The following is a 21,471-nucleotide window of genomic DNA, read 5'->3' on the forward strand; positions in this document are numbered from 1 at the left end:
CCCAAACAATCTGGATTAATGATGAACTGACTGAAACCTAACTTTCAAGTTTTTAAACAGCCTTTCATAGAGGTTTACAGCATGGAAACAGGCCCTTCGGCCCAATTTGTCCATGTCGTCCATCTATTAAAATAATTCACAGATTAATACTTGAGTTTTCTTGAAAAACAAAACTTACTTTGTCCACACAATCATCAAAGAAAGCCAGACTTGCATCCTTGTCACTCACGAAGGAGCATTCCTCGATGAACCGAATAAACATCTGTGTTTTGGTCATCAATGAGTAAAACTTCTGGTGAGAACGGTCCCGGCTCTTCAGGAAACCTAGAAAGATTGACATGAAGTCCAAATTTAGAAATTTAGAATCCCTACAGTGCAGAAGGAGGCCATTCAGCCCATCGAGTCTGCACCAACCATAATCCCACCCAGCTCCGATCCCCACAGCCTCACATATTTACCCTGTTAGTTCCCCTGATACTAAGGGAGAATTTAGCATGGCCAATCCACCTAACCAGCACATCTTTGGAGTGTTGGAGGAAACCGGAGCACCCGGAGGAAACCCACGCAGACACGGGGAGAACGTGCAAACTCCACACAGACAGTGACCCAAGCCGGGAATTGAACCTGGGTTCCTGGCGCTGTGGGGCAGTAGTGCTAACCACTGTTGAAAATAAATTCCTCTCAATGGAATGTGATCCCCCAAACATGGGAGTGGTCCTGATTCTATGGAAAGGTGACCCTTCTGTTTAATGTAGTCAAGGCCACTGGCTTTTGAATTTCCCAGAAAAAATAGAATTACTAAATGTACTTACAGAATTTGACTTATTTAGCCATCATAACCTGTTGTCCTCACAAATTCCTTGGAAAAATTTCTAAAATTTTACGGTCAACTGCTAGACACAAGTGTCAAAATTGAAGTATCCTTGTCTTTAATTTATCATGCTAAGAAGTCTCACAACACCAAGTTAAAGTCCATCAGGTTTATTTGGTATCACGAGCTTTCGGAGCGCTGCTCCTTCACCAGGTGAGTGGAGAGTTGGGGTTCACAAACACGACATATATAGACAGAGACTCAATTGCAAGATAATGGTTGGAATGCGAGTCTTCACAGGTAATCCAGTCTTCACAGGTAATCCAGCCTTTGCAGGTGCAGACAATGTGAGTGGAAAGAGGGATAATCACAGGTTAAAGAGATGTGAATTGACTCAAGCCAGGACACAGTTAGTAGATTTTCGTCCGCATGCATGAGGACGGCCTCAACCGGGATCTTGGGTTCACGTCACACTACGTGTAACCCCCACCATTTGGCCTGGGCTTGCAAAATCCAACTAATTGTCCTGGCTTGAGAAGACAATTCACAATTGTGATTATCCCTCCCTCCACTCACACTGCCTTACCTGTAAAGACTCGCATTCCATCCATTATCTTGCAATTGAGTCTGTGTCTATATATGCCATGTTTGTGAACCCAACTCTCCACTCACCTGATGAAGGAGCAGCGCTCCAAAAGCTCGTGATGCCAAATAAACCTGATGGACTTTCACCTGATGTTGAGAGACTTCTTACTGTGCCCACCCCAGTCCAACGCCGCATCTCCACATCTTAATTTATCATGGCATTTGTTTCTTTCTGTCACTGTACATTTAGGATGTCAGTTCTAAATTCACTGATAGGAGTAAATAGGGTGAATTTCTATTTATAAATTGCAATTTAAACACTAGTTTTGTCATGTATTAGTATTGATTCTTGGTTGTTGCACTAAGTACTGTATATTAATATATTCATGTATTCACCAAAGTGATATCACAAGTCTCTAGCATGGCAAACTGCCAGAATGAAGCAGCAGCCATGTAGTGAACACCACCCTGTAAATAAAGCTCCTTTATTCTTAACCTTCCATGCTCCCTAGCATTGATTTTCCAGTATAACTTTAATCTTCATGTAGATTGGGAAAATCAACTTGGCAGAGATAGCCACGAGGAGGAATTCATAGAGTATATTCGGAACAGTTTCCTAGAACAATATATTTTGGATCCGAGCAGGGATCAGGCTATTTTGGATCTGGTAATGTGCAATGAGGCAGGTTTAATAAACAATCTCAGAGTAAGGGATCCCCTAGGAAACAGTGACCATACCATGGAAGAATTTAGCATTCAGTCTGAGTGTGCAAAACTTGGGTTATTATACAGGAATGAGAGCAGAGTTCGCTGGAAGGGACCAGGAAAAATTCTCCCAATCCACAGGAAAATTAAAGTCACCCATGATTAATGTACTACCTTTTTTACATGCTCTCATTATCTCCTGATTTAGAACATAGAACATTACAGCGCAGTACAGGCCCTTCGGCCCTCGATGTTGCGCCGACCAGTGGTACCAATCTAAAGCCCCTCTAATCTACACTATTCCAATATCATCCATATGTTTATCCAATAACCACTTGAACGCTCTCAACGTTGACGAGTCCACCACTGCTGCAGGCAGGGCATTCCACGCCCTTACTACTCTCGGAGTAAAGAACCTACCTCTAACATCTGTCCTATATCTCTCACCCCTCAATTTAAAGCTATGTCCCCTCGTGCTAGCCAACACCATCCGAGGAAAAAGGCTCTCACTATCCACCCTATCTAATCCTCTGATCCTCTATCATACTGTTATGGGGGCCTATAAACTATTCCCACCAGTGTCTTCTTGCCCTGGTTATTTCTTACAACCACCAATATGGATTCCATGTCTTCCAATCCAAAATCTTTCCTTACTATTGTACTTATTTCAGCTCATACTAACTAAGCTCCCCAACCACCCTTTCTTTCCCACCTGTCCTTACAAAATTACGATATTAATCAAAATTTTCAATTATTTGTAGCCACCTTGAAGATCAAACAGTGAGCTTGCATCTGTTGCTTTCTCAGACGGAGCTTCTGTGATGGGTAGAAGGTAAGTTCTGTAACCCTTCAGTATGGAAGCCATGAATCGAAGGAAAGCTTCTTGTATCTCCATTTCCTGCAGCTGCATCCTCTTACCAAAGTTCAAATCATGATCACTCATTGACAGCTCCATTAAAGCTTCCTCTCTGGGTCTTTGATGCACTGGAAGGGATTAAATGCAGTTTTACATTTAAATGATTACTATAAAATGCATTGTGGTGGACAAATGAGTTTGTTTTAAATTTCTATTCAAGTTAGTTTTGAAGTTCTTTTTGAAAGAATAAACTTAAATATTGAGATTTTATTTTTCAATTCTTCCCCCAACCACAGGCCCCATCTCATGGTGGTGTACACAGGGACCTCTCCAGTTCCTTTCCCAAATACACAGTTTACATTTCTAAGTTTAGGTATTAGTGTTGGCAGATTACTTGACTGTGGAAGGCACCACATCTGATCCCGCGGTGGTGTGCTGTAGATTATATAGAATACAAAGAAGGGCAGGGAAACACATTCAAGAGTAAACAGAATCAGGTTCTTGGGGTCGGACAGAGAGGAAATGTCCCCCTTTCTTCTTGCTCTGCCACCTGCCCCTCGTGATGCCTTGCCCCTTATATTGTGGCTTGTTGTCTTCTTGTCCCCTGGAGTTTTTCCATTTTTATTCACATTAGTCTTTTTTTCTGCGGAGTGGTGGACCGGGGGGTGGGGCAGGATTCGTGTGATGGGTGGAAGAGAGGAAGAGGGGGTTCTTTTGTTCGTGGGGGAGGGGAAGGGGAGAGGAGAAACCTGAGGGGGAGAGGGACTTGTGTACTGCATTGGGTAGAATCCTGAAATATTCTGTAAATGCCTAGAGTGGTAGTGGTTAACAAGGGAAACGTTCAGGCCCTTTGGGGACCAGGGGGTTATCCATGTGTGAGAGAACACCGGGAATCGAGAGGGTGATGAGTGAGTATTTCTCTTTTGGGTTTCCTCAAGGCTATGATTGAGGTGTATGAGACTGTGGAGGGGCTGGACAGGGGCAGCAGCTGTTTCCCTTGGTTGGGGGTCCGTCAAGAGTAAACAGAATAAGGATAGAGGCATAAGAATGATAGGATATGTGGCCTCTTTTTAATTATGATTGGACAGACTTTAATCAAGATTTGCTGAATAATGAAAATGATCAAAAAGGAACTTTTTGAAAGTTGAAGTTTGGAGGGTGGCAAATGCTGTGCCGTTGTTTAAAAAGGGCTGCAGGGAAAAGCCTGGGAACTACAGGCCGGTGAGCCTCACATCTGTGGTAGGTAAGTTACTGGAAGGCATTTTGAGAGATAGGATCTACAAGTATTTAGAGACACAAGGACTGATCAGGGACAGTCAGCATGGCTTTGTGAGTGGAAAATCATGTCTCTCAAATTTGATTGAGTTTTTTGAAGGGGTAACCAAGAAGGTAGATGAGGGCAGTGCAGCTGATGTTGTCTACATGGACTTTAGCAAGGCCTTTGACAAGGTTGTTGCATAAGGTTAAATCTCATGGGATCCAGGGTGAGGTAGCTAAATGGATACAAAATTGGCTTGATGACAGAAGCCAGAGGGTGGTTGTAGAGGGTTGTTTTTCAAACTGGAGACCTGTGACCAGCGGTGTGCCTCAGGGATCGGTGCTGGGTCCACTGTTATTTGTCATTTATATTAACAACTTGGATGAGAATTTAGTAGGCATGGTTAGTAAGTTTGCAGATGACACCAAGATTGGTGGCAGAGTGAACAGTGAAGAAGATTATCTCGGATTGCAATGGGATCTTGATCAATTGGGCCAGTGGGCTGACGAATGGCAGATGGAGATTAATTTAGATAAATGTGAGGTGATACATTTTGGTAGATTGAACCAGGACAGGACTTACTCAGTAAATGGTAGGGCGTTGGGGAGAGTTACAGAACAAAGATCTCGGGGTATAGATTCATAGCTCCTTGAAAGTGGAGTCACAGGTGAAGAAGGAATTCAGCATGCTTGGTTTCATTGGTCAGAACATTGAATACAGGAGTTGGGATGTCTTGTTGAAGTTGTACAAGACATTGGTAAGGCCACACTTGGAATACTGTGTACAGTTCTGGTCACCCTATTATAGAAAGATATTATAAACTAGAAAGAGTGCAGAAGAGATTTACTAGGATGCTACCTGGACTTGATGGTTTGAGTTATATGGAGGGGCTGGAAAGACTGGGACTTTTTTCTCTGGAGCATAGAAGGCTGAGGGGTGATCTTATAGAGGTCTATAAAATAATGAGGGGCATAGATCAGCTAGATAGTCAATATCTTTTCCCAAAGGGAGGGGAATCTAAAACTAGAGGGCATAGGTTTAAGGTGAGAGGGGAGAGATCCAAAAGGGTCCAGAGGGGCAATTATTTTACACAGAGGGTGGTGAGTGTCTGGAACAAGCTGCCAGAGGTAGTAGTAGAGGCGGGTGCAATTTTGTCTTTTAAAAAGCATTTAGACAGTTATATGGATAAGATAGGTATAGAGGAATATGGGTCAAATGTGGGCAATTAGGACTAGCTTAGGGGTTTAAAAAAAAAGGGCAGCATGGATAAGTTGGGCCGAAGGGCCTGTTTCCATGCTGTAATCGTCTATGACTATAAAGGTTGAACAGATCAAAAGTTACTTACTCTCTGCCAGCTGCTCAAAAATGTTGTTCAAAGAGTTGGCCAGATTTTTACAAGCTTTCTTTGGAAGTATTTTCCACGTGAGGCTTTTTCTATCATCAATTCTGAAACAACAATCTCACTTTAAATACAGATCTTGAGCTAAAATATACAGCAGATATATTTAGAAAATACACAATCTCAATGTAGTTTTAATTATCAGCAAAAAATAAACTGCGTTGTAAGTACCCTGTGTAACCGATAATTTAAAAAAGAATTGCTCAAACTACAATCCAGTATACATGTTGATGAATCAGCTGTTAACTAGAGACAGTTGACCATCAATTAATGCTGACAGCTATTGTAGTTTCTTGATTCATGTATTAATCTGGAGTTTCAGCTCACAACACTGAAACAGACCACTCACTACCAGTATCATTTATGTACTTTATAAGCAAGTAAATTAAAGCCTGGAATAAAGAACAGGTCACCTTTCTGTGAAATTAAACTGGTCAAAGTGATCAATCAGTGACAGTAATAATTAATATTTTAGAGAAGCAATGACAAGTATCATGCTGTAATGACAGATGTTTTTCAGTGGAGATGCTACAGTGCCACCAACAAGAGAAGGATATAGTTACAGCATTAAAGCTTGCATAGGCATTTCCATTATAAATGCAAACACGGGAAGTTATATTGGAAAAGAAAAAATAAGGACTGAAGATGTCTAAAATGAGGACCGATTTATGTCTGCATGCTTAGGTCCAATTATTCCTAGCCTCATCAGAAGACCACATGAGGCCCTGACTCCCTAATTGCTTTACCTCAGGAGGTCATCTCATTATTGCTTAGAAGTTCACCTTATTATGAGACACAGTTGTTCAAAATGTGCACAATTCATTTGATGCACTTCCTTTTTCCAACTCATTTGCTATTCATAGGCATTTTTTATATTCTAATTGTAATCAAAATCTTACTGAGAAATGGTGTTTGTGTCCAGGTCCACACAGCTTACATCACTTGGAGGATCGTACAGGTCAAAGTAGCGAGAGTCAACCCCTACGATGAAAGGGCAAGGGGCACTAAGAACATCTGCCAGAGCCAACGGGCATAGCGGAATGTATGGACAAGGCCAATGGAATGGAAATATCATCTGCATAAAAAAGAGTCACAACAACGTCAACATGCTTGCTGATAAAAGTTTAATTGCTTTCTCTCAACAGCTGTATAAGTGCTTCACAAGCTCAGCTAAGGCTAAATTACTACTAAGTGTCTCAATATTTTTTCAGCCTTCCCACAATCTGACTGAAAGCATCTAAAGTCTTACCAATTTTTGAAATCTATAAATCATAGAATTTTTGTTTCTGGAAATACAACATTGTGCTCGAACTTATAATTTGTGAGCAGAAATATGAAGAGTGAAACCTCATGCTGCTTGGCTGAAGTTTCTCCTAGAATATGCAAGTACTAATTTTATCACATGGTTGAAATAATCAACACATCTAAGGATGGGGTTAGAATGGTTCACTATGAGCAGTAATTTCACTCAAAAAAATTCTTCAAATTTGTTAATACACATTTTGTATGCATTAACTAGAGACTTTATAGTGACTACAATATGGTGACTTTTTCACCTAAATAAAGGAGGTTGGATTTAATTTATAATTTCAAGGCAGTGATAAAAACCAGCTGCCACTGCAGCAAGCAGCTGCATATTACAAGCCTTTATAAGTTCAATAATGGTTTGAAATCTTTTTCCACATTATAGTTGATCCCGCTATACTTTTATGACACCGTAGATATTATGACCTCTATGAGAACTAGCAGACTACAAAGTTCCACCATTCAAAGAGGCCAATTGCATCAATACCTAGGACCAACATAGAAAAGGTAATATTGTTAACACTTAAATCAGACCTTCATCTTAATGCCAGGAATATGAAATTTGTTGCAGCTGTACTTCAACATTCCTGATGGATACAGAGTCTGCCATCAAGCCCAAAGACTTTATATCCACTCTTCTGTATGGAAAACTTTCTTCAATACACTCAAATAGCTTGGAACACTATCCTTTGCAGATATAAAACAACTGTTCAAAGTGGGCGGCTGAAGATATTTCTATGGATCCAGATATTCCCCTTTTCTATCCCAGCAGAAAACTCACCTCGACCTGTTACACAGAAACATAGAAACTAGAAGCAGGAATAGGCCATCTGCCCTTGGAGCCTGCTTCGCCATTCATTTTGATCATGGCTGATCATCAAATTCAATATTCTGATCTCCCTTTCCCCCAATATCTCTTGATCTCTCCTTCCCCCAATATCTCTTGATCCCTTTAGCCTTTAGAGCTATATTTAATTCCTTCTTGAAATCACACAACCTTTTGGCCTCAACTACATTCTGTGGTAGTGAATTTCACACATTCACCACCCTCTGGGTGAAGAATTTCTCCTCACCTCAGTTCATAAAGGTTTACCCCTTATCTTCAAACTATGACCCCTGGTTTTGGACTCCCCCACCATTGGGGACATTCTTTCTGAATCTACCTTGTCTAACCCTGTTAGAATTTTATAAGTTTCTATGAGAACCCCTCACACTCTTCTAAACTCCAGTGAATATAATCCTAACCGACTTAGTCTCTCTTCATATGACAGACCTGCCATCCCAGGAGTCAGCTTGGTAAATCTTTGCCATACTCCCTCTATAGTAAGAACATCCTTCCTCAAATAAGGACACCAAAACTGCACACAATACTCCAGGTGTGGCCTCACCAACGCCCTATACAATTGCAGCAAAATATCCCGATCCCTATACTCAAATCCTCTCGCTATGAAGGCCAACATACCATTTGTCGTCTTTACTGTCTTGCTGTACCTGCGCGCTTACTTTCAGCGACTGATGCACGAGGATGCCAAGGTCTCTCTGAGTATCCACCTCTCTCAATTTACACCCATTCAAGTAATAATCTGCCTTCCTATTATTGCTACCAAAGTGGATAACTTCACATTTATCCACATTATACTGCACCTGCCATGCAGATGCCCACACTCAGCCTGTTGAAATCACGCTGAAGCATCTCTGCACCCTCCTCACAGCTCACCCTCCCACGCAATTTTGTATAATCTGCAAATCTGGAGATAATACATTCAGTTCCTCTTCCAAATCATTAATATATAATGTGAACAATTGGGGTCCTAGCACAGATCCTTGTGGGACCTCACTAGTCACTGACTGCCAATCAGAAAAAGACCTATTTGTGCCAACTCTTTGCTTCCTATCTGCTAACCAGCTTTCTATCCATCTCAAGACATTACCTGCAATCCCATGTGCTTTAACTTTACATAGTAGTCTGTTATGTAAGACCTCACCGAAAGCCTCCTCAAAGTCTAAATAAACCAATCCCCTGGTTCTTCTCGGTCAACTCTACTAGTTACATCCTCAAAAAATTCCAATTCTACAAGGTACTGGTCCTCAATACAGTTACCTTTCATTACAGCCTTGTTACAATACTTAACATACAAAATCCTACTTATGGCTTTCACACCATTAAATAAATCACTTAAAGCAATCCTTTAATATTGCTTCCATTTCTTTATTCCTTTGTAATGTTATAAAAAGGCAGCAATTACTGTGGCTTTCTATATTGCTGAGGTTTTGAATTTCATAATGTAGCACTTCATATATTCTGAACAGATTTCCTTTTGAATTCAAGATTGAATGTCATCATCATGCCTTTAAAAATAGCATTTTACAAGAACTGTGATTAGTGTCAACTTCTTTTTCTGTTGGAATTTAAAACAATATTTTTCTTTAAGCAGAGATTTTCTGGCAACACCATCACAGAGCAGCTGAAACTGACTGTACCAGCTGAATTAATATCAATAGAGAGAACCCAGAAGTTTCAGTAATGTTATTCCAACCTTGTGCATGCTAATTCTATGGCTTTGCACTGTCAGGCTCAGCAATTTCTCCCTCCCTGTTCCGTGAATCTTATGGACTTTAGGATTTGTTGTTTCAACCAACTTCTCAAGTAAATCCAAAGGAAAAAAAATCTAATAGTCTAACATTAGCATAATTCCTTTCAAAAGAGAGTCCATGCTGCATATATCTGAATATCTTGAGAGTTACTATGAACTATACAGAAAGTGCCAAATTCAAATCTTTTCACCCAAAATGTTTGCAACTGTCCAACCAATATCTCCATTCTGTTGAGTGTTACAGGCCATCGCAAGCACTGTAAATACTTCAACTCACCAGCCTTAATCAGCTCTAAAGACAAGATTATGATTTTGGCAAATTGCACTTAAAACTTTTGAATTAAATTTGACCATTCCATAATCATCCCCCCATAAATCTCCCAACTGTGTAAAATGCAGCAGGATATAGTTCTCTTTCAGTTCGTTCTGACGATGCAACACTCAACTGGGAATTTTCAAAGCATGAAGCTTGTTATTGAAACAGTATTTGTCGGTTGATAAGTTGCACTTTTTTCAATTTATTCTCATCATCCCCAATGAATGCAAAGATTATTGAATCCTTAGGTGTTAGTAAACCTAATGTCTTCCTGCTCACCATGGAAGGCAGCTAGATTTCACTACTGTTGTAAATAGTACAACTGCTTCAATGGTAGTTCACCTCAACTATTCCCATACTTTCAGCGCTGCTGTGGTCACACAAGCAATTAATCAAAATCTTTGCTACTTGAGGGAAATAATGTGTGACTTGTAGGAAAACGTCTGTTGACAATAGTGGGAAGGTGTGCATTGTTTCACAGTCAGAAACACAAACAGAAACGGGTAGGAACAGCTCCTCACCAGTGCAGTTGTAAAGGGAAAATAGAACTGAGTAGTAACAGAGACCTGAAGGTGCCAGGTGTGATTGTTAGTCTGTGAATTAGGTTGTTGATCAGATGGTAAGGGTCAGAATGCTAGAACTGGCTTCAAAACTCCAGGAGAAAACCAACAAGGATCCCACTCTCAAAAGCGCCGCAGAGATTTGCAGCAACATACTGGTATTGCATGACTAGGTTCATTGATTTGATACTTCGATGACTTTGTGTTTTGCACATTCATCGAATTCTACTTCCTAGCATTCATTGTAAATCCACATAAATTTGCATCTATAGGCTAATTCTAGTCAGGTTGATTCAGCCAAAGTAGAATTAAATATCACTAGTTTCAAAGAGGGAGAAAAATCACACACAAAAATAGAAATGAAACTCCAGCTTTGCAAATCTGCCAGAAAGAATCTATCAAAAGGCTAAGCTTAATACTCACAGAAACAAGTGCTTCAGCCACACTAGTCAATACAGCTGGCCGGAGGGAGTGAATAAGAATCTTGTGTTCAGTTACCGCATACAGCAGCAGACTTATTGCTTTCTCCGGGCCCAGGTTCTGCAACAAAGTAGTGAAACTGCCCCCACTGAAAGGAAGAGGACAGACCATCAGAATTCAGTGAAATAATGTACTGGCCACATTTCACTGCAATCGACTCTGATTAAGATATATATTTCTATAGTCCCTAATTTATATCCCATGTTGCAAAGCATTATGTGCGGATCCACAAGAGAGGGTGAGATCCTAAATACTGTTGAGAAAAGCATGGATGTTAGGGAACTTGGGGAAGTACATATTACTGAGGAGGTGGTGCTGGAAGTCTTAAAGCACATCAAGGTAGATAAATCCCCGGGACCTGATGAAGTGTATCCCAGGGCATTGTCGGAGGCTAGGGAGGAAATTGCGGGTCCCCTCGCCGAGATATTTGAATCATCGATAGTCACGGGTGAGGTGCCTGAAGATTGGAGAGTGGCAAATGTTGTGCCTTTGTTTAAAAAAGGCTGCAGGGAAAAGCCTGGGAACTACAGGCCAGTGAGCCTCACATTTGTGGTGGGTAAATTGTTGGAAGGTATTTTGAGAGACAGGATCTACAGGCATTTAGAGATTTAAGGACTGATTAGGGACAGTCAGCATGGCTTTGTGAGTGGAAAATCATGTCTCACAAATTTAATTGAGTTTTTTGAAGGGGTAACCAAGAAGGTAGATGAGGGCAGTGCAGCTGATGTTGTCTACATGGACTTTAGCAAGGCTTTTGACAAGGTACCGCATGGTAGGTTGTTGCATAAGGTTAAATCTCACGGGATCCAGGATGAGGTATCTAAATGGATACAAAATTGGCTTCTTGACAGAATGTGGAGATGCCGGCGTTGGACTGGGGTAAACACAGTAAGAAGTTTAACGACACCAGGTTAAAATCCAACAGGTTTATTTGGTAGCAAATTTGGTAGTTTATTTGTGTGGCTTTTGCTACCAAATAAACCTGTTGGACTTTAACCTGGTGTTGTTAAACTTCTTACTGTTCTTGACAGAAGCCAGAGGTTGTAGAGAGTTGTTTTTCAAACTGGAGGCCTGTGACCAGCGGTGTGCCTCAGGGATCAGTGCTGGGTCCACTGTTATTTGTCATTTATATTAATGATTTGGATGAGAATATAGGGGGCACGGTTAATAAGTTTGCAGATGACATCAAGATTGGTGGCATAGTGGACAGTGAAGAAAGTTATCTCCAATTGCAACGGGATCTTGATCAATTGGGCCAGTGGGCTGACGAATGGCAGATGGAGTTTAATTTAGACAAATGCGAGGTGATGCATTTTGGTAGATTGAACCAGGGCAGGACTTACTCAGTTAATGGTAGGGCATTGGGGAGAGTTACAGAACAAATAGATCTAGGGGTACATGTTCATAGCTTCTGAAAGTAGAGTCACAGGTGGACAGAGTGGTGAAGAAGGCATTCGGCATGCTTGGTTTCATCGGTCAGAACATTGAATACAGGAGTTAGGACGTCTTGTTGAAGTTGTACAAGACATTGGTACGGCCACACTTGGAATACTGTGTGCAATTCTGGTCACCCTATTATAGAAAGGATATTATTAAACTAGAAAGAGTGCAGAAAAGATTTACTAGGATGCTACAGGGACTTGATGGATTGAGTTAGAAGGAGAGGCTGAATAGACTGGGACTTTTTTCTCTGGAGCATAGAGGTCCATAAAATAATGAGGGGCATAGACAAAGTAGACAGTTAATATCTTTTCCCAAAGGTGGGGGAGTCTAAAACTAGAGGGCATAGGTTTAAGGTGAGAGGGGAGAGATACAAAAGTGTCAAGGGGGAGATTTTTCACACATAGGGTGGTGAGTGTCCAGAACAAGCTGCCAGAGGTAGTAGTAGAGGCGGGTACAATTTTATCTTTTAAAAAGCATTTAGATAGTTACATGGGTATGATGGGTTTAGAGGGATATGGGCCAAATGCGGGCAATTGGGTTAACTTAGGGTTTTTTTAAAAAAAGGGCGGCATCGACAAGTTGGGCCGAAGGGCCTGTTTCCATGCTGTAAACCTCTATGACTCTATGACTATGACCTGCCTTCTTTAGGTTTCCTTCACTCGGCTGGCCATTTTCAGACAGAACCATGGCAGGGACAGGCAGCAGATAAGCTGACCCTATCGTGGTCAGTCTGAAATAACAGATTGGTCCCTAACAGCAGTATAAAGTTGACTTGCCTGCAAAGGAAATGCCTTCCAGTGGCATGGGTCGATTTTGAAAACACAGAATTGATTTAATTCATTGCCGGGGTGGGGGCAAGGAACAGGACTCTGTCTTGTCTCTCTGCACCAGAGAGCACATTATTTGGATGCTTGAAAGGTGAAAGTTACAGCATGGCATGTGATATTGAGATGATCAATAAAAATAATTTTGTGCAACATTAAGTATCAAAGAACATCAAAGTACAGTTTACAAGGCAGTTGTGATAATTCCCCAAATTCCAATTATATTCAGTAACGTAGGCCGCATTTGTTTTAAGATTTTAGAAAGAATACATATTGGATGGAATATCAAGGAATGTTATTTTATTGCTAGTGTGAAATTCTACCGAGCTTTGTTGCAATTAATCCTTTCAATCTGTTGAATTCATAAAAGACTTGGATCATTTACAAACAATTTGTTGTATGAAATGCAAGCAGTTTTCAGTTGTGTTTAAGATGAGATCTAACCCCGTTCCATACAGTCCAGCATTTTAGCTAATCATTTCACATTGCAATCCAACAGACTGCAGTCATCCAAAGCATTGTGTATGATGCCTGTCAAAATCCAAAGTAGGATGCTTAGTTCCCAGTGTGCTACTGAAAACCACACTAGCTGAGACAAGCCCGGTTACTTTTTAACAAAGTACTTCACATCGAACAAGGGAAAATGGAGAAGGAATAGCGTTGCTCTCTGCTTATAAATGCAACATTACATCAGGAACTGATGCTGGAAATGAATTACACAGATGTAATTCAATCAAGGGGTACTGTCACATAACGAGGAGACAGAAACACAAAGTTTAACTCTTACATCCTTTTTAAAATTTTCTGCTTCATACTTGGATTTACCTATTCTGACTTTTGCATCTTTTTTTGTTTTGCAGGGATCTGCCATTTTGTTCATTTAACCAGCAGAATCAGTTAGAATTGTGGGGACAAATTTCATGACATAGGAAGTGATACACTTAACCTTGAGAGCTGTAAAGCCATCTGTTTGGGAAATATATATTCCACGAGAAATGCACTATCCTTTATATGGCTGTTCCATCAATTGCACAAAAGGGGCAGACAACTGAATATTGGACCTTCCGCTACTAACATTGCTACGTTGGCATACTATAGTGGGTTTACTCGGTGTACACCAATTTACATCAGTGTTCAGGGCTCGTCATATGTGCCAACAACTGATGGGAATAATTCAAAAAATGTTATAGAACTAATAATTGAAAGGAGTTCAAATCCCACCATGGCAATTTCAGAATTTGAATTCAGCTTTTGGGTTGATATTCATTTAAAGTACTTTGTATATAACCAATCACGTTCTGGGGGAGGAAACCTGCTGTCTTTGCACAGTCTGGTTAAATGTGATTCCAATCCCGGTGCGTTCTTACTGACTTGGAAATAGTGAGTGGCACAAAGTGCCCGAATCAAAGGTTGCAACTTACTTCAAACAAAGTTTAAAAGAATTAAATCTGTGTTTGACTCCACTTACCTCAATGGTAGTGGTGATGATACAGGTTGGCAAAGCATCAGGTAATCGTGCGGTGATTGCTGCAACGGAAATTACAAGATTGACATTCAGTAGCTCCCGAATAATACAAATTCTGGTCCAGAAGCTGCAGTAATAGAAGCATCTTTCTCTACTACAGAATCATAGAAATGTAACAGTGCAGAAGGTGGTCATTCAGCCCATGTCTGCACTAGCTCTCCAATTGAGCAGTTCACTTCGTGCCATTCTCCCTGTAACCCTGCATATTCATAACTGCCTAATCCATTTTTCAATGCCTCCACGGAACCTGCCTCAACCCCACACTCAGACATTGCATTCCTAACATGAACCACTTGCTGGGCTTGGGGAAGATGTTCTTTTGGAGAGGGTGCAAACTCGATGGGCTGAATAGCTTCCTTCTGCACTTTAAGGATTCTATGAGTTTGCTCTGATGTCATACCTCGGTTTTTGTTTTCAAACATGGACTCTGACTGTACACAACAGCAGAAGTGGCCAGCTGCCACCCCAACCTGCCACAACTCCCCCCCCCGCTACTGGTCTCGGGTCCCCCCCTGCTGGACCACCCCCCACCCTGCTTTTCTGTCGCTCCTATGACATCTGTTTCTTTTATTTCAAGTTTTATTTATTTCTCCAACATCTTTCTCTCAAACTATCCATTTTATTAGTAATTTATTTTGCTTATGTCGATTAGTTTTTTTCTCCCATGGGGTTAGCATTATTTCCATTTCAGGTAATATCCCCACAAGACTGCTATCATGCTACAAATGTTCTGGATACGTTTCAGGATTTATCAAATGGCAACATGCTCCTGCTGTAATCCAAACAGAGGACATCCCCCACAGCATTATGAAAAATAATCGTGCAAATAGATACTCACCTGTACAAGAATCCTTGGTCTTTGAGGAGAAGGAAATGGGACATTATGCATGAAATGACAGATGTGTCTGCAAAATAGAAGTTATAAAGGGACATGTTGAATATATGTACGCACCATGGTCTTTCAGCAGCAACAGATCTATCCAGTTGAATTATTGTGTGTTTTATTTTCATAAATCTCTCAAACAACCATTGTTGGCTGCATTAAACTCAACAACTATGTGGACTTTTAAAACTTTAGGAGAAGTATTACATCTACAGGAGTTTGCCAATGCATTAAATCAGATTAAGGACTAAATAAAGAAGCTTTTCTTTGACTTTTATCTGAAGCTGCTTTCACACACAGTGAAGTGAGTATCACATTAGCAGAGCTCAGGAGGGTACAGGGAGGGACACTGAGGAATAAAGTGACTGTAAAAAAAAAACTTTTGTCAAAAATTCCTGCCCATCCTGGCATAGTACAAGAGACAGATTTCCACTCAATTCACAACTCCAGCATATAACTGCTGAGATGTGCTCCATATTGTTACACTTTTAGTGTGGGAATAGAAATTTCTAGAAACTGCATAATCAGACACTGACTCGACACTGCGATTATATTTCATCACACTGTCAGCAGGGGTTGGAAAATATTAACAAACAGAAGATGCATTAATTATTCAGGAAGTTATGTACAATGTGTTACACAATTACTTTGAGGCAATTTCAACACATTCACCAATGTGAACTATTTTTTAAACCACAACAAGAACCATTAAGAGGATAGGACAGTAAATAATGCAAGGTTCCAAGTTTGACCGCTCCCACCAACCCCCACTACCACCTGCCCTCCCCATCCATTAATTCGGAGTGATTTGACTATAGCTGGGTAGCAATAATAGCCCAGAGTTTGGAGTGACCCTGCAGTGCAAGGGGAATCTGTAAAAAAACATTCTTGCCTATTTAATATGTCCTCTGAAGGCATAAGGTTCTATCAGCATCCTCTAGTGCTTTGCCCAATTGGCCTTCATTCACATTTGACCACACATTTTGACTATAGCTGACTATTTGGCATGGGGCATCACCACCAAAGAACAAAGAAAATTGCAGCACAGGAACAGGCCCTCCAAGCCTGCACCGACCATGCTGCCTGACTGAACTAAAACCCCCTATCCTTCTGGGGACCATATCCCTCTATTCCCATCCTATTTAAATACGTTTTTTGTGTCGGTCTTCACGGTGGAAGACACAAATAGTTTACCGAATATTAACGATAGAACATAGAACAGTACAGCACAGAACAGGCCCTTCAGCCCACGATGTTGTGCCGAGCTTTATCTGAAACCAAGATCAAGCTATCCCACTCCCTATCATCCTGGTGTGCTCCATGTGCCTATCCAATAACCGCTTAAATGTTTCTAAAGTGTCTGACTCCACTATCACTGCAGGCAGTCCATTCCACACCCCAACCACTCTCTGCGTAAAGAACTTACCTCTGATATCCGTCCTGTATCTCCCACCACGAACCCTATAGTTATGCCCCCTTGTAATAGCTCCATCCACCCGAGGAAATAGTCTTTGAACGTTCACTCTATCTATCCCCTTCATCATTTTATACACCTCTATTAAGTCTCCCCTCAGCCTCCTCCGCTCCAGAGAGAACAGCCCTAGCTCCCTCAACCTTTCCTCATATGACCTACCCTCCAAACCAGGCAGCATCCTGGTAAATCTCCTCTGCACTCCTTCCAGCGCTTCCACATCCTTCCTATAGTGAGGTGACCAGAACTGCACACAATATTCCAAATGTGGTCTCACCAAGGTCCTGTACAGTTGCAGCATAACCCCACGGCTCTTAAACTCCAACCCCCTGTTAATAAAAGCTAACACACTATAGGCCTTCTTCACAGCTCTATCCACTTGACTGGCAACCTTTAGAGATCTGTGGATATGGACCCCAAGATCTCTCTGTTCCTCCACAGTCTTCAGAGAGTTGGTAGGAGGAGAGGTACTCAATACAATTAATGTTACCAGGGAGGCAGTGCTTGGTAGACTAACGGGACTGAAGGTGGACAAGTCCCCGGGCCCGGATGGAATGCATCCCAGGGTACTGAAAGAAATGTCAGAGGTAATAGCGGATGCGTGAGTGGTTATTTATCAAAATTCGTTGGATTCTGGGGTAGTGCCGGCGGATTGGAAAACGGCTAATGTTACGCTGCTGTTTAAAAAAGGAAATAGACAAAAGGCGGGTAACTACAGGCCGGTTAGCTTAACGTCTGTAGTTGGGAAAATGCTGGAATCCATCATTAAAGAAGAAATAGCAGGCCATCTGGATAAGAATGGTTCGATTAAGCAGACGCAGCATGGATTCATGAGGGGAAAGTCGTGCTTGATGAACTTGTTGGATTTTTATGAAGATGTGACCAGTGCGGTTGACGGAGGGGAACCGGTGGATGCGGTGTTTTTGGATTTCCAAAAGGCGTTTGATAAGGTGCCTCACAAAAGGTTGCTGAAGAAGATTGGGTCACACGGAGTTGGGGGTAGGGTGTTAGTGTGGATTGGGGATTGGCTATCCAACAGGAAGCAGAGAGTCAGAATAAATGGGTGCTTTTCTGGTTGGCAGATGGTAACTAGTGGCGTGCCGCAGGGATTGGTACTGGAGCCTCAACTATTTACCATTTATATAGACGATCTGGAGGAGGGGACTGAGTGTAGGGTAACAAAGTTTGCAGACGACACAAAGATAAGTGGAAAAGTGAATCGTGTGGAGGGGGTAGAAGGTCTGCAGAGAGATTTGGACAGGCTGAGTGAGTGGGCGAGGATCTGGCAGATGGAGTATAATGTTGACAAATGCGAGGTTATTCACTTTGGAGGAAATAATAGCAAATTGGATTATCTAAATGGAAAAAAATTGCAACATGTTACTGTGCAAAGGGACCTGGGGGTCCTTGTGCATGCGATGCAAAACCCCAGTCTGCAGGTGCAACAGGTGATCAAGAAGGCAAATGGGATGTTGGCCTATATCGCAAGGGGGATAGAATATAAAAGCAGAGATATCTTGCTGCATCTGTACAGGGCATTGGTGAAGCCGCAGCTGGAATACTGTGTGCAGTATTGATCCCCTTATTTGCGGAAGGATATATTGGCCTTGGAGGGAGTGCAGAGAAGGTTCACCAGGTTGATACCGGAGTTGAGGGGTGTTGATTATGAGGAGAGACTGAGCAGATTGGGTTTGTACTCGTTGGAATTTAGAAGGCTGAGGGGGGATCTTATAGAGACCTATAAGATAATGAAGGGGCTGGATAGGGTAGAGGTGGAGAGATTCTTTCCACTTAGAAAGGAAGCTAGAACTAGAGGGCACAGCCTCAAAATAAAGGGGGGTCAGTTTAGGACAGAGTTGAGGAGGAACTTCTTCTCTCAGAGGGTGGTGAATCTCTGGAATTCTCTGCCCACTGAAGTGGTGGAGGCTACCTCGTTGAATATGTTTAAATCACGGATAGATGGATTCCTGATTGGTAAGGGAATTAGGGGTTATGGGGATCAGGCGGGTAAGTGGAACTGATCCATTTCAGATCAGCCATGATCTTATTGAATGGCAGGGCAGGCTCGAGGGGCTAGATGGCCTACTCCTGCTCCTATTTCTTACGTTCTTATGTTCTAATTCATGTATTTGTCAAGACACCCCTTTAAAGTCACTATCGTATCTGCTTCCACTACCTCCCCCCACAGCGAGTTCCAGGCACCCACCCAACCTGCTCCTCATCCAAGATTACGAATGTGCACTTGCAGCATGATCTGCTAAATAGCAAACAGGATGGGACCCATGACCAACTGTTCCCTCTTCAGTCTAGAAAGTCATTACTACAGCACAACGGAAGAGTTTATCAATCAGCAACTACCCCCAGGAGCATGCAATGCCTACTGTCACAGTTCTAACAGATTCAGGAAGAATTCATCTTTTACAGGAAGCTTACTTCTCAATAGGTAGCGCGTGAGGTCCAGAGATTGAATAGCGGTATAAAAATGTGAGAAATTTTCGAAAAGCTTCAAAGAATGGCCAGTGTGATAGAAGACAGATGCATTTGCTGGTGTGAACTGTTTTCGAGAGGATGGGTTTTCGGTCGGCAGCACTGACCAGTCCTAATTGCGATCGCTGCTTATCTGTTAGGTTCTCTTGAGGAAGAGGTTCGTAGAACTGAATAGCTGCACCATAAACCTGGGAAGAAATAGGAAGGGCATTTTAACCATTACATTGCAGAACAGCACCAGGTGGTGATTATCAATTTGGTGGCAATGAAAGCAGAAACAATTCCATTCAACAAGTATAAATGTGTAATTAATCTGGATGGGGTCAACTCTGCATCCTATAACTTATGAACTAGAACTCGGGTAGAAAATCTTTGCCTTGATTTTAATTTTTCTCTGGCACTTACTATACAATGATTATTAAAGGTGCTGAGTTTGCAAATATCAGACAAGGTCAGATTTGTCTTCTGGACTAATTTTGATTGCCTAAAGGGGTCAGAGTGGAATGTCCCAAATCTATTTCCCTGATGTTTGCTCTTGCAAAGAGCCAGCACAGACATGACAGGCCAAATGGCCTCCTTCTGTAGTGTAACCATTCTATGAATGGTCTGGATTTTATCTGTGTTTTTGATTGCCTCTTCCAGGATATTACATGGGTCCAAGATGGGGTGGGCTGGGGAGTGCATACATTGTGACACAGGACATCAGATGTGCGGGAAAAGATAGATAGACCTGTGAGTTCCTGTCAGTCACTGTTCCATGTTCATCTAATCCATCCTGCATTGGCAAAGAAGTCCATTCGGCCAATGATGCCTGTTCAGACCACCTTGTGGATTTAGTAAATTTATCTTCACAATTTGCCTTCATGGGATTTGAACTCATGACCTCAAACTGGCTCACTTATTACCAGGTTATTGTGTGACTTTAACTTAATAACGATAAATGTTTGGCAGTTTTTGCTCTTGGCTAACAAAATTTATAAAGGAAAATAAAAGGATTGTTTTACAATTGATTTATAATTTCAGCTTTTATAAATTAATGAATATGCAAGTACCAACAAACTGCTACTTCTCAACTTATGAAGTATTGTATATACGCATGTACAAATTGAGTGTGAGACACCAAATTCTTAGGCAAAAAGTAGGGGCTGACTTATGCACAAGTAATATTTTTGAAGGTTGAAATTATTTCACGCCAGGGCCGGAGTGTGAGAGACGCGATTAGTGCCATCGTGAATCAGTCTCTGCTGCTCCCCAATACTCTCTCCCACTTACCACTTCCCTGCCCAATTCTCCCACTCACAGCTCTTTTCACACTTTCTCCCTCTTGCTGCCCTTCTCCTGAGCCTCATCCACAGTGTGGATTTAAGAGAGAAGGCAGCGAGTAGGAAATCTGGGCAGGGAAGCAATGAGTGAGAGAGAGTTGGCAAAAGGGAAAGAGCCTGCGGGAGAGGTGGTGGGCGGATCCCAAGTGGAAAAATTTAGGATTTTTTGGCCAAAAGATTGGGATTGACTTCATCACAAGTTATATGAAAAATTAAAGATTTTTTGGCCAAAGAGTCAGTGGTCAATTTTTACACAAGATTGACTATTACCCGAGTATATACTGCAAATTAATTGGTATCTTATACGATGAAGCTAGGTCTATTAAAAGATTTTTTAAAAATCTGGTATCAAACCAAACCAACATAAGCAAACACTGTATTGTGTGGCACATTCATTCACAGGCATGCCAAGAATATACCTTTGTTGCAGAAGCCCCTGTGAGCACAAACGTTGAGAAGACAGGGAGTGGATATTTGGTATTACAAGGCCAACACTCAATGGTTGCTCCCATTGGCAGACAAAAGAGAGGTACTGATGCAGGCAATGGAAAGGATGCATAATCTTCCTCTGGATACCGACATATCAAACCTGCAGAGACAAGGCAACAGGCAAAAATGAAAGTATCTGAAATATAACCATTTTCATC

The 21,471-nt window shown here is 41.6% G+C and overlaps 1 protein-coding gene across 3 annotated transcripts in view; it reads right to left on the reverse strand.

Moving 5' to 3' along the window:
* dennd4a (DENN/MADD domain containing 4A) overlaps nt 1–21,471 on the reverse strand; it is a 159,574-nt gene that overhangs the window by 71,381 nt on the left and 66,722 nt on the right. For all 3 annotated transcript variants that reach the window (XM_078241160.1, XM_078241159.1, XM_078241158.1), the window contains exons 5-13: nt 21,244–21,413; nt 19,449–19,690; nt 15,500–15,566; nt 14,605–14,663; nt 10,813–10,957; nt 6,514–6,689; nt 5,561–5,661; nt 2,867–3,085; nt 179–324 (exon numbers count right to left, since the gene is read on the reverse strand). In XM_078241160.1, coding sequence (XP_078097286.1) covers nt 179–324; nt 2,867–3,085; nt 5,561–5,661; nt 6,514–6,689; nt 10,813–10,957; nt 14,605–14,663; nt 15,500–15,566; nt 19,449–19,690; nt 21,244–21,413 — 1,325 coding nt within the window. The remainder of the gene's footprint in view (nt 1–178; nt 325–2,866; nt 3,086–5,560; nt 5,662–6,513; nt 6,690–10,812; nt 10,958–14,604; nt 14,664–15,499; nt 15,567–19,448; nt 19,691–21,243; nt 21,414–21,471) is intronic.

This window comes from Mustelus asterias, chromosome 24 (genome assembly GCF_964213995.1).
Source record: "Mustelus asterias chromosome 24, sMusAst1.hap1.1, whole genome shotgun sequence".
Lineage (NCBI taxonomy): Eukaryota > Metazoa > Chordata > Chondrichthyes > Carcharhiniformes > Triakidae > Mustelus > Mustelus asterias.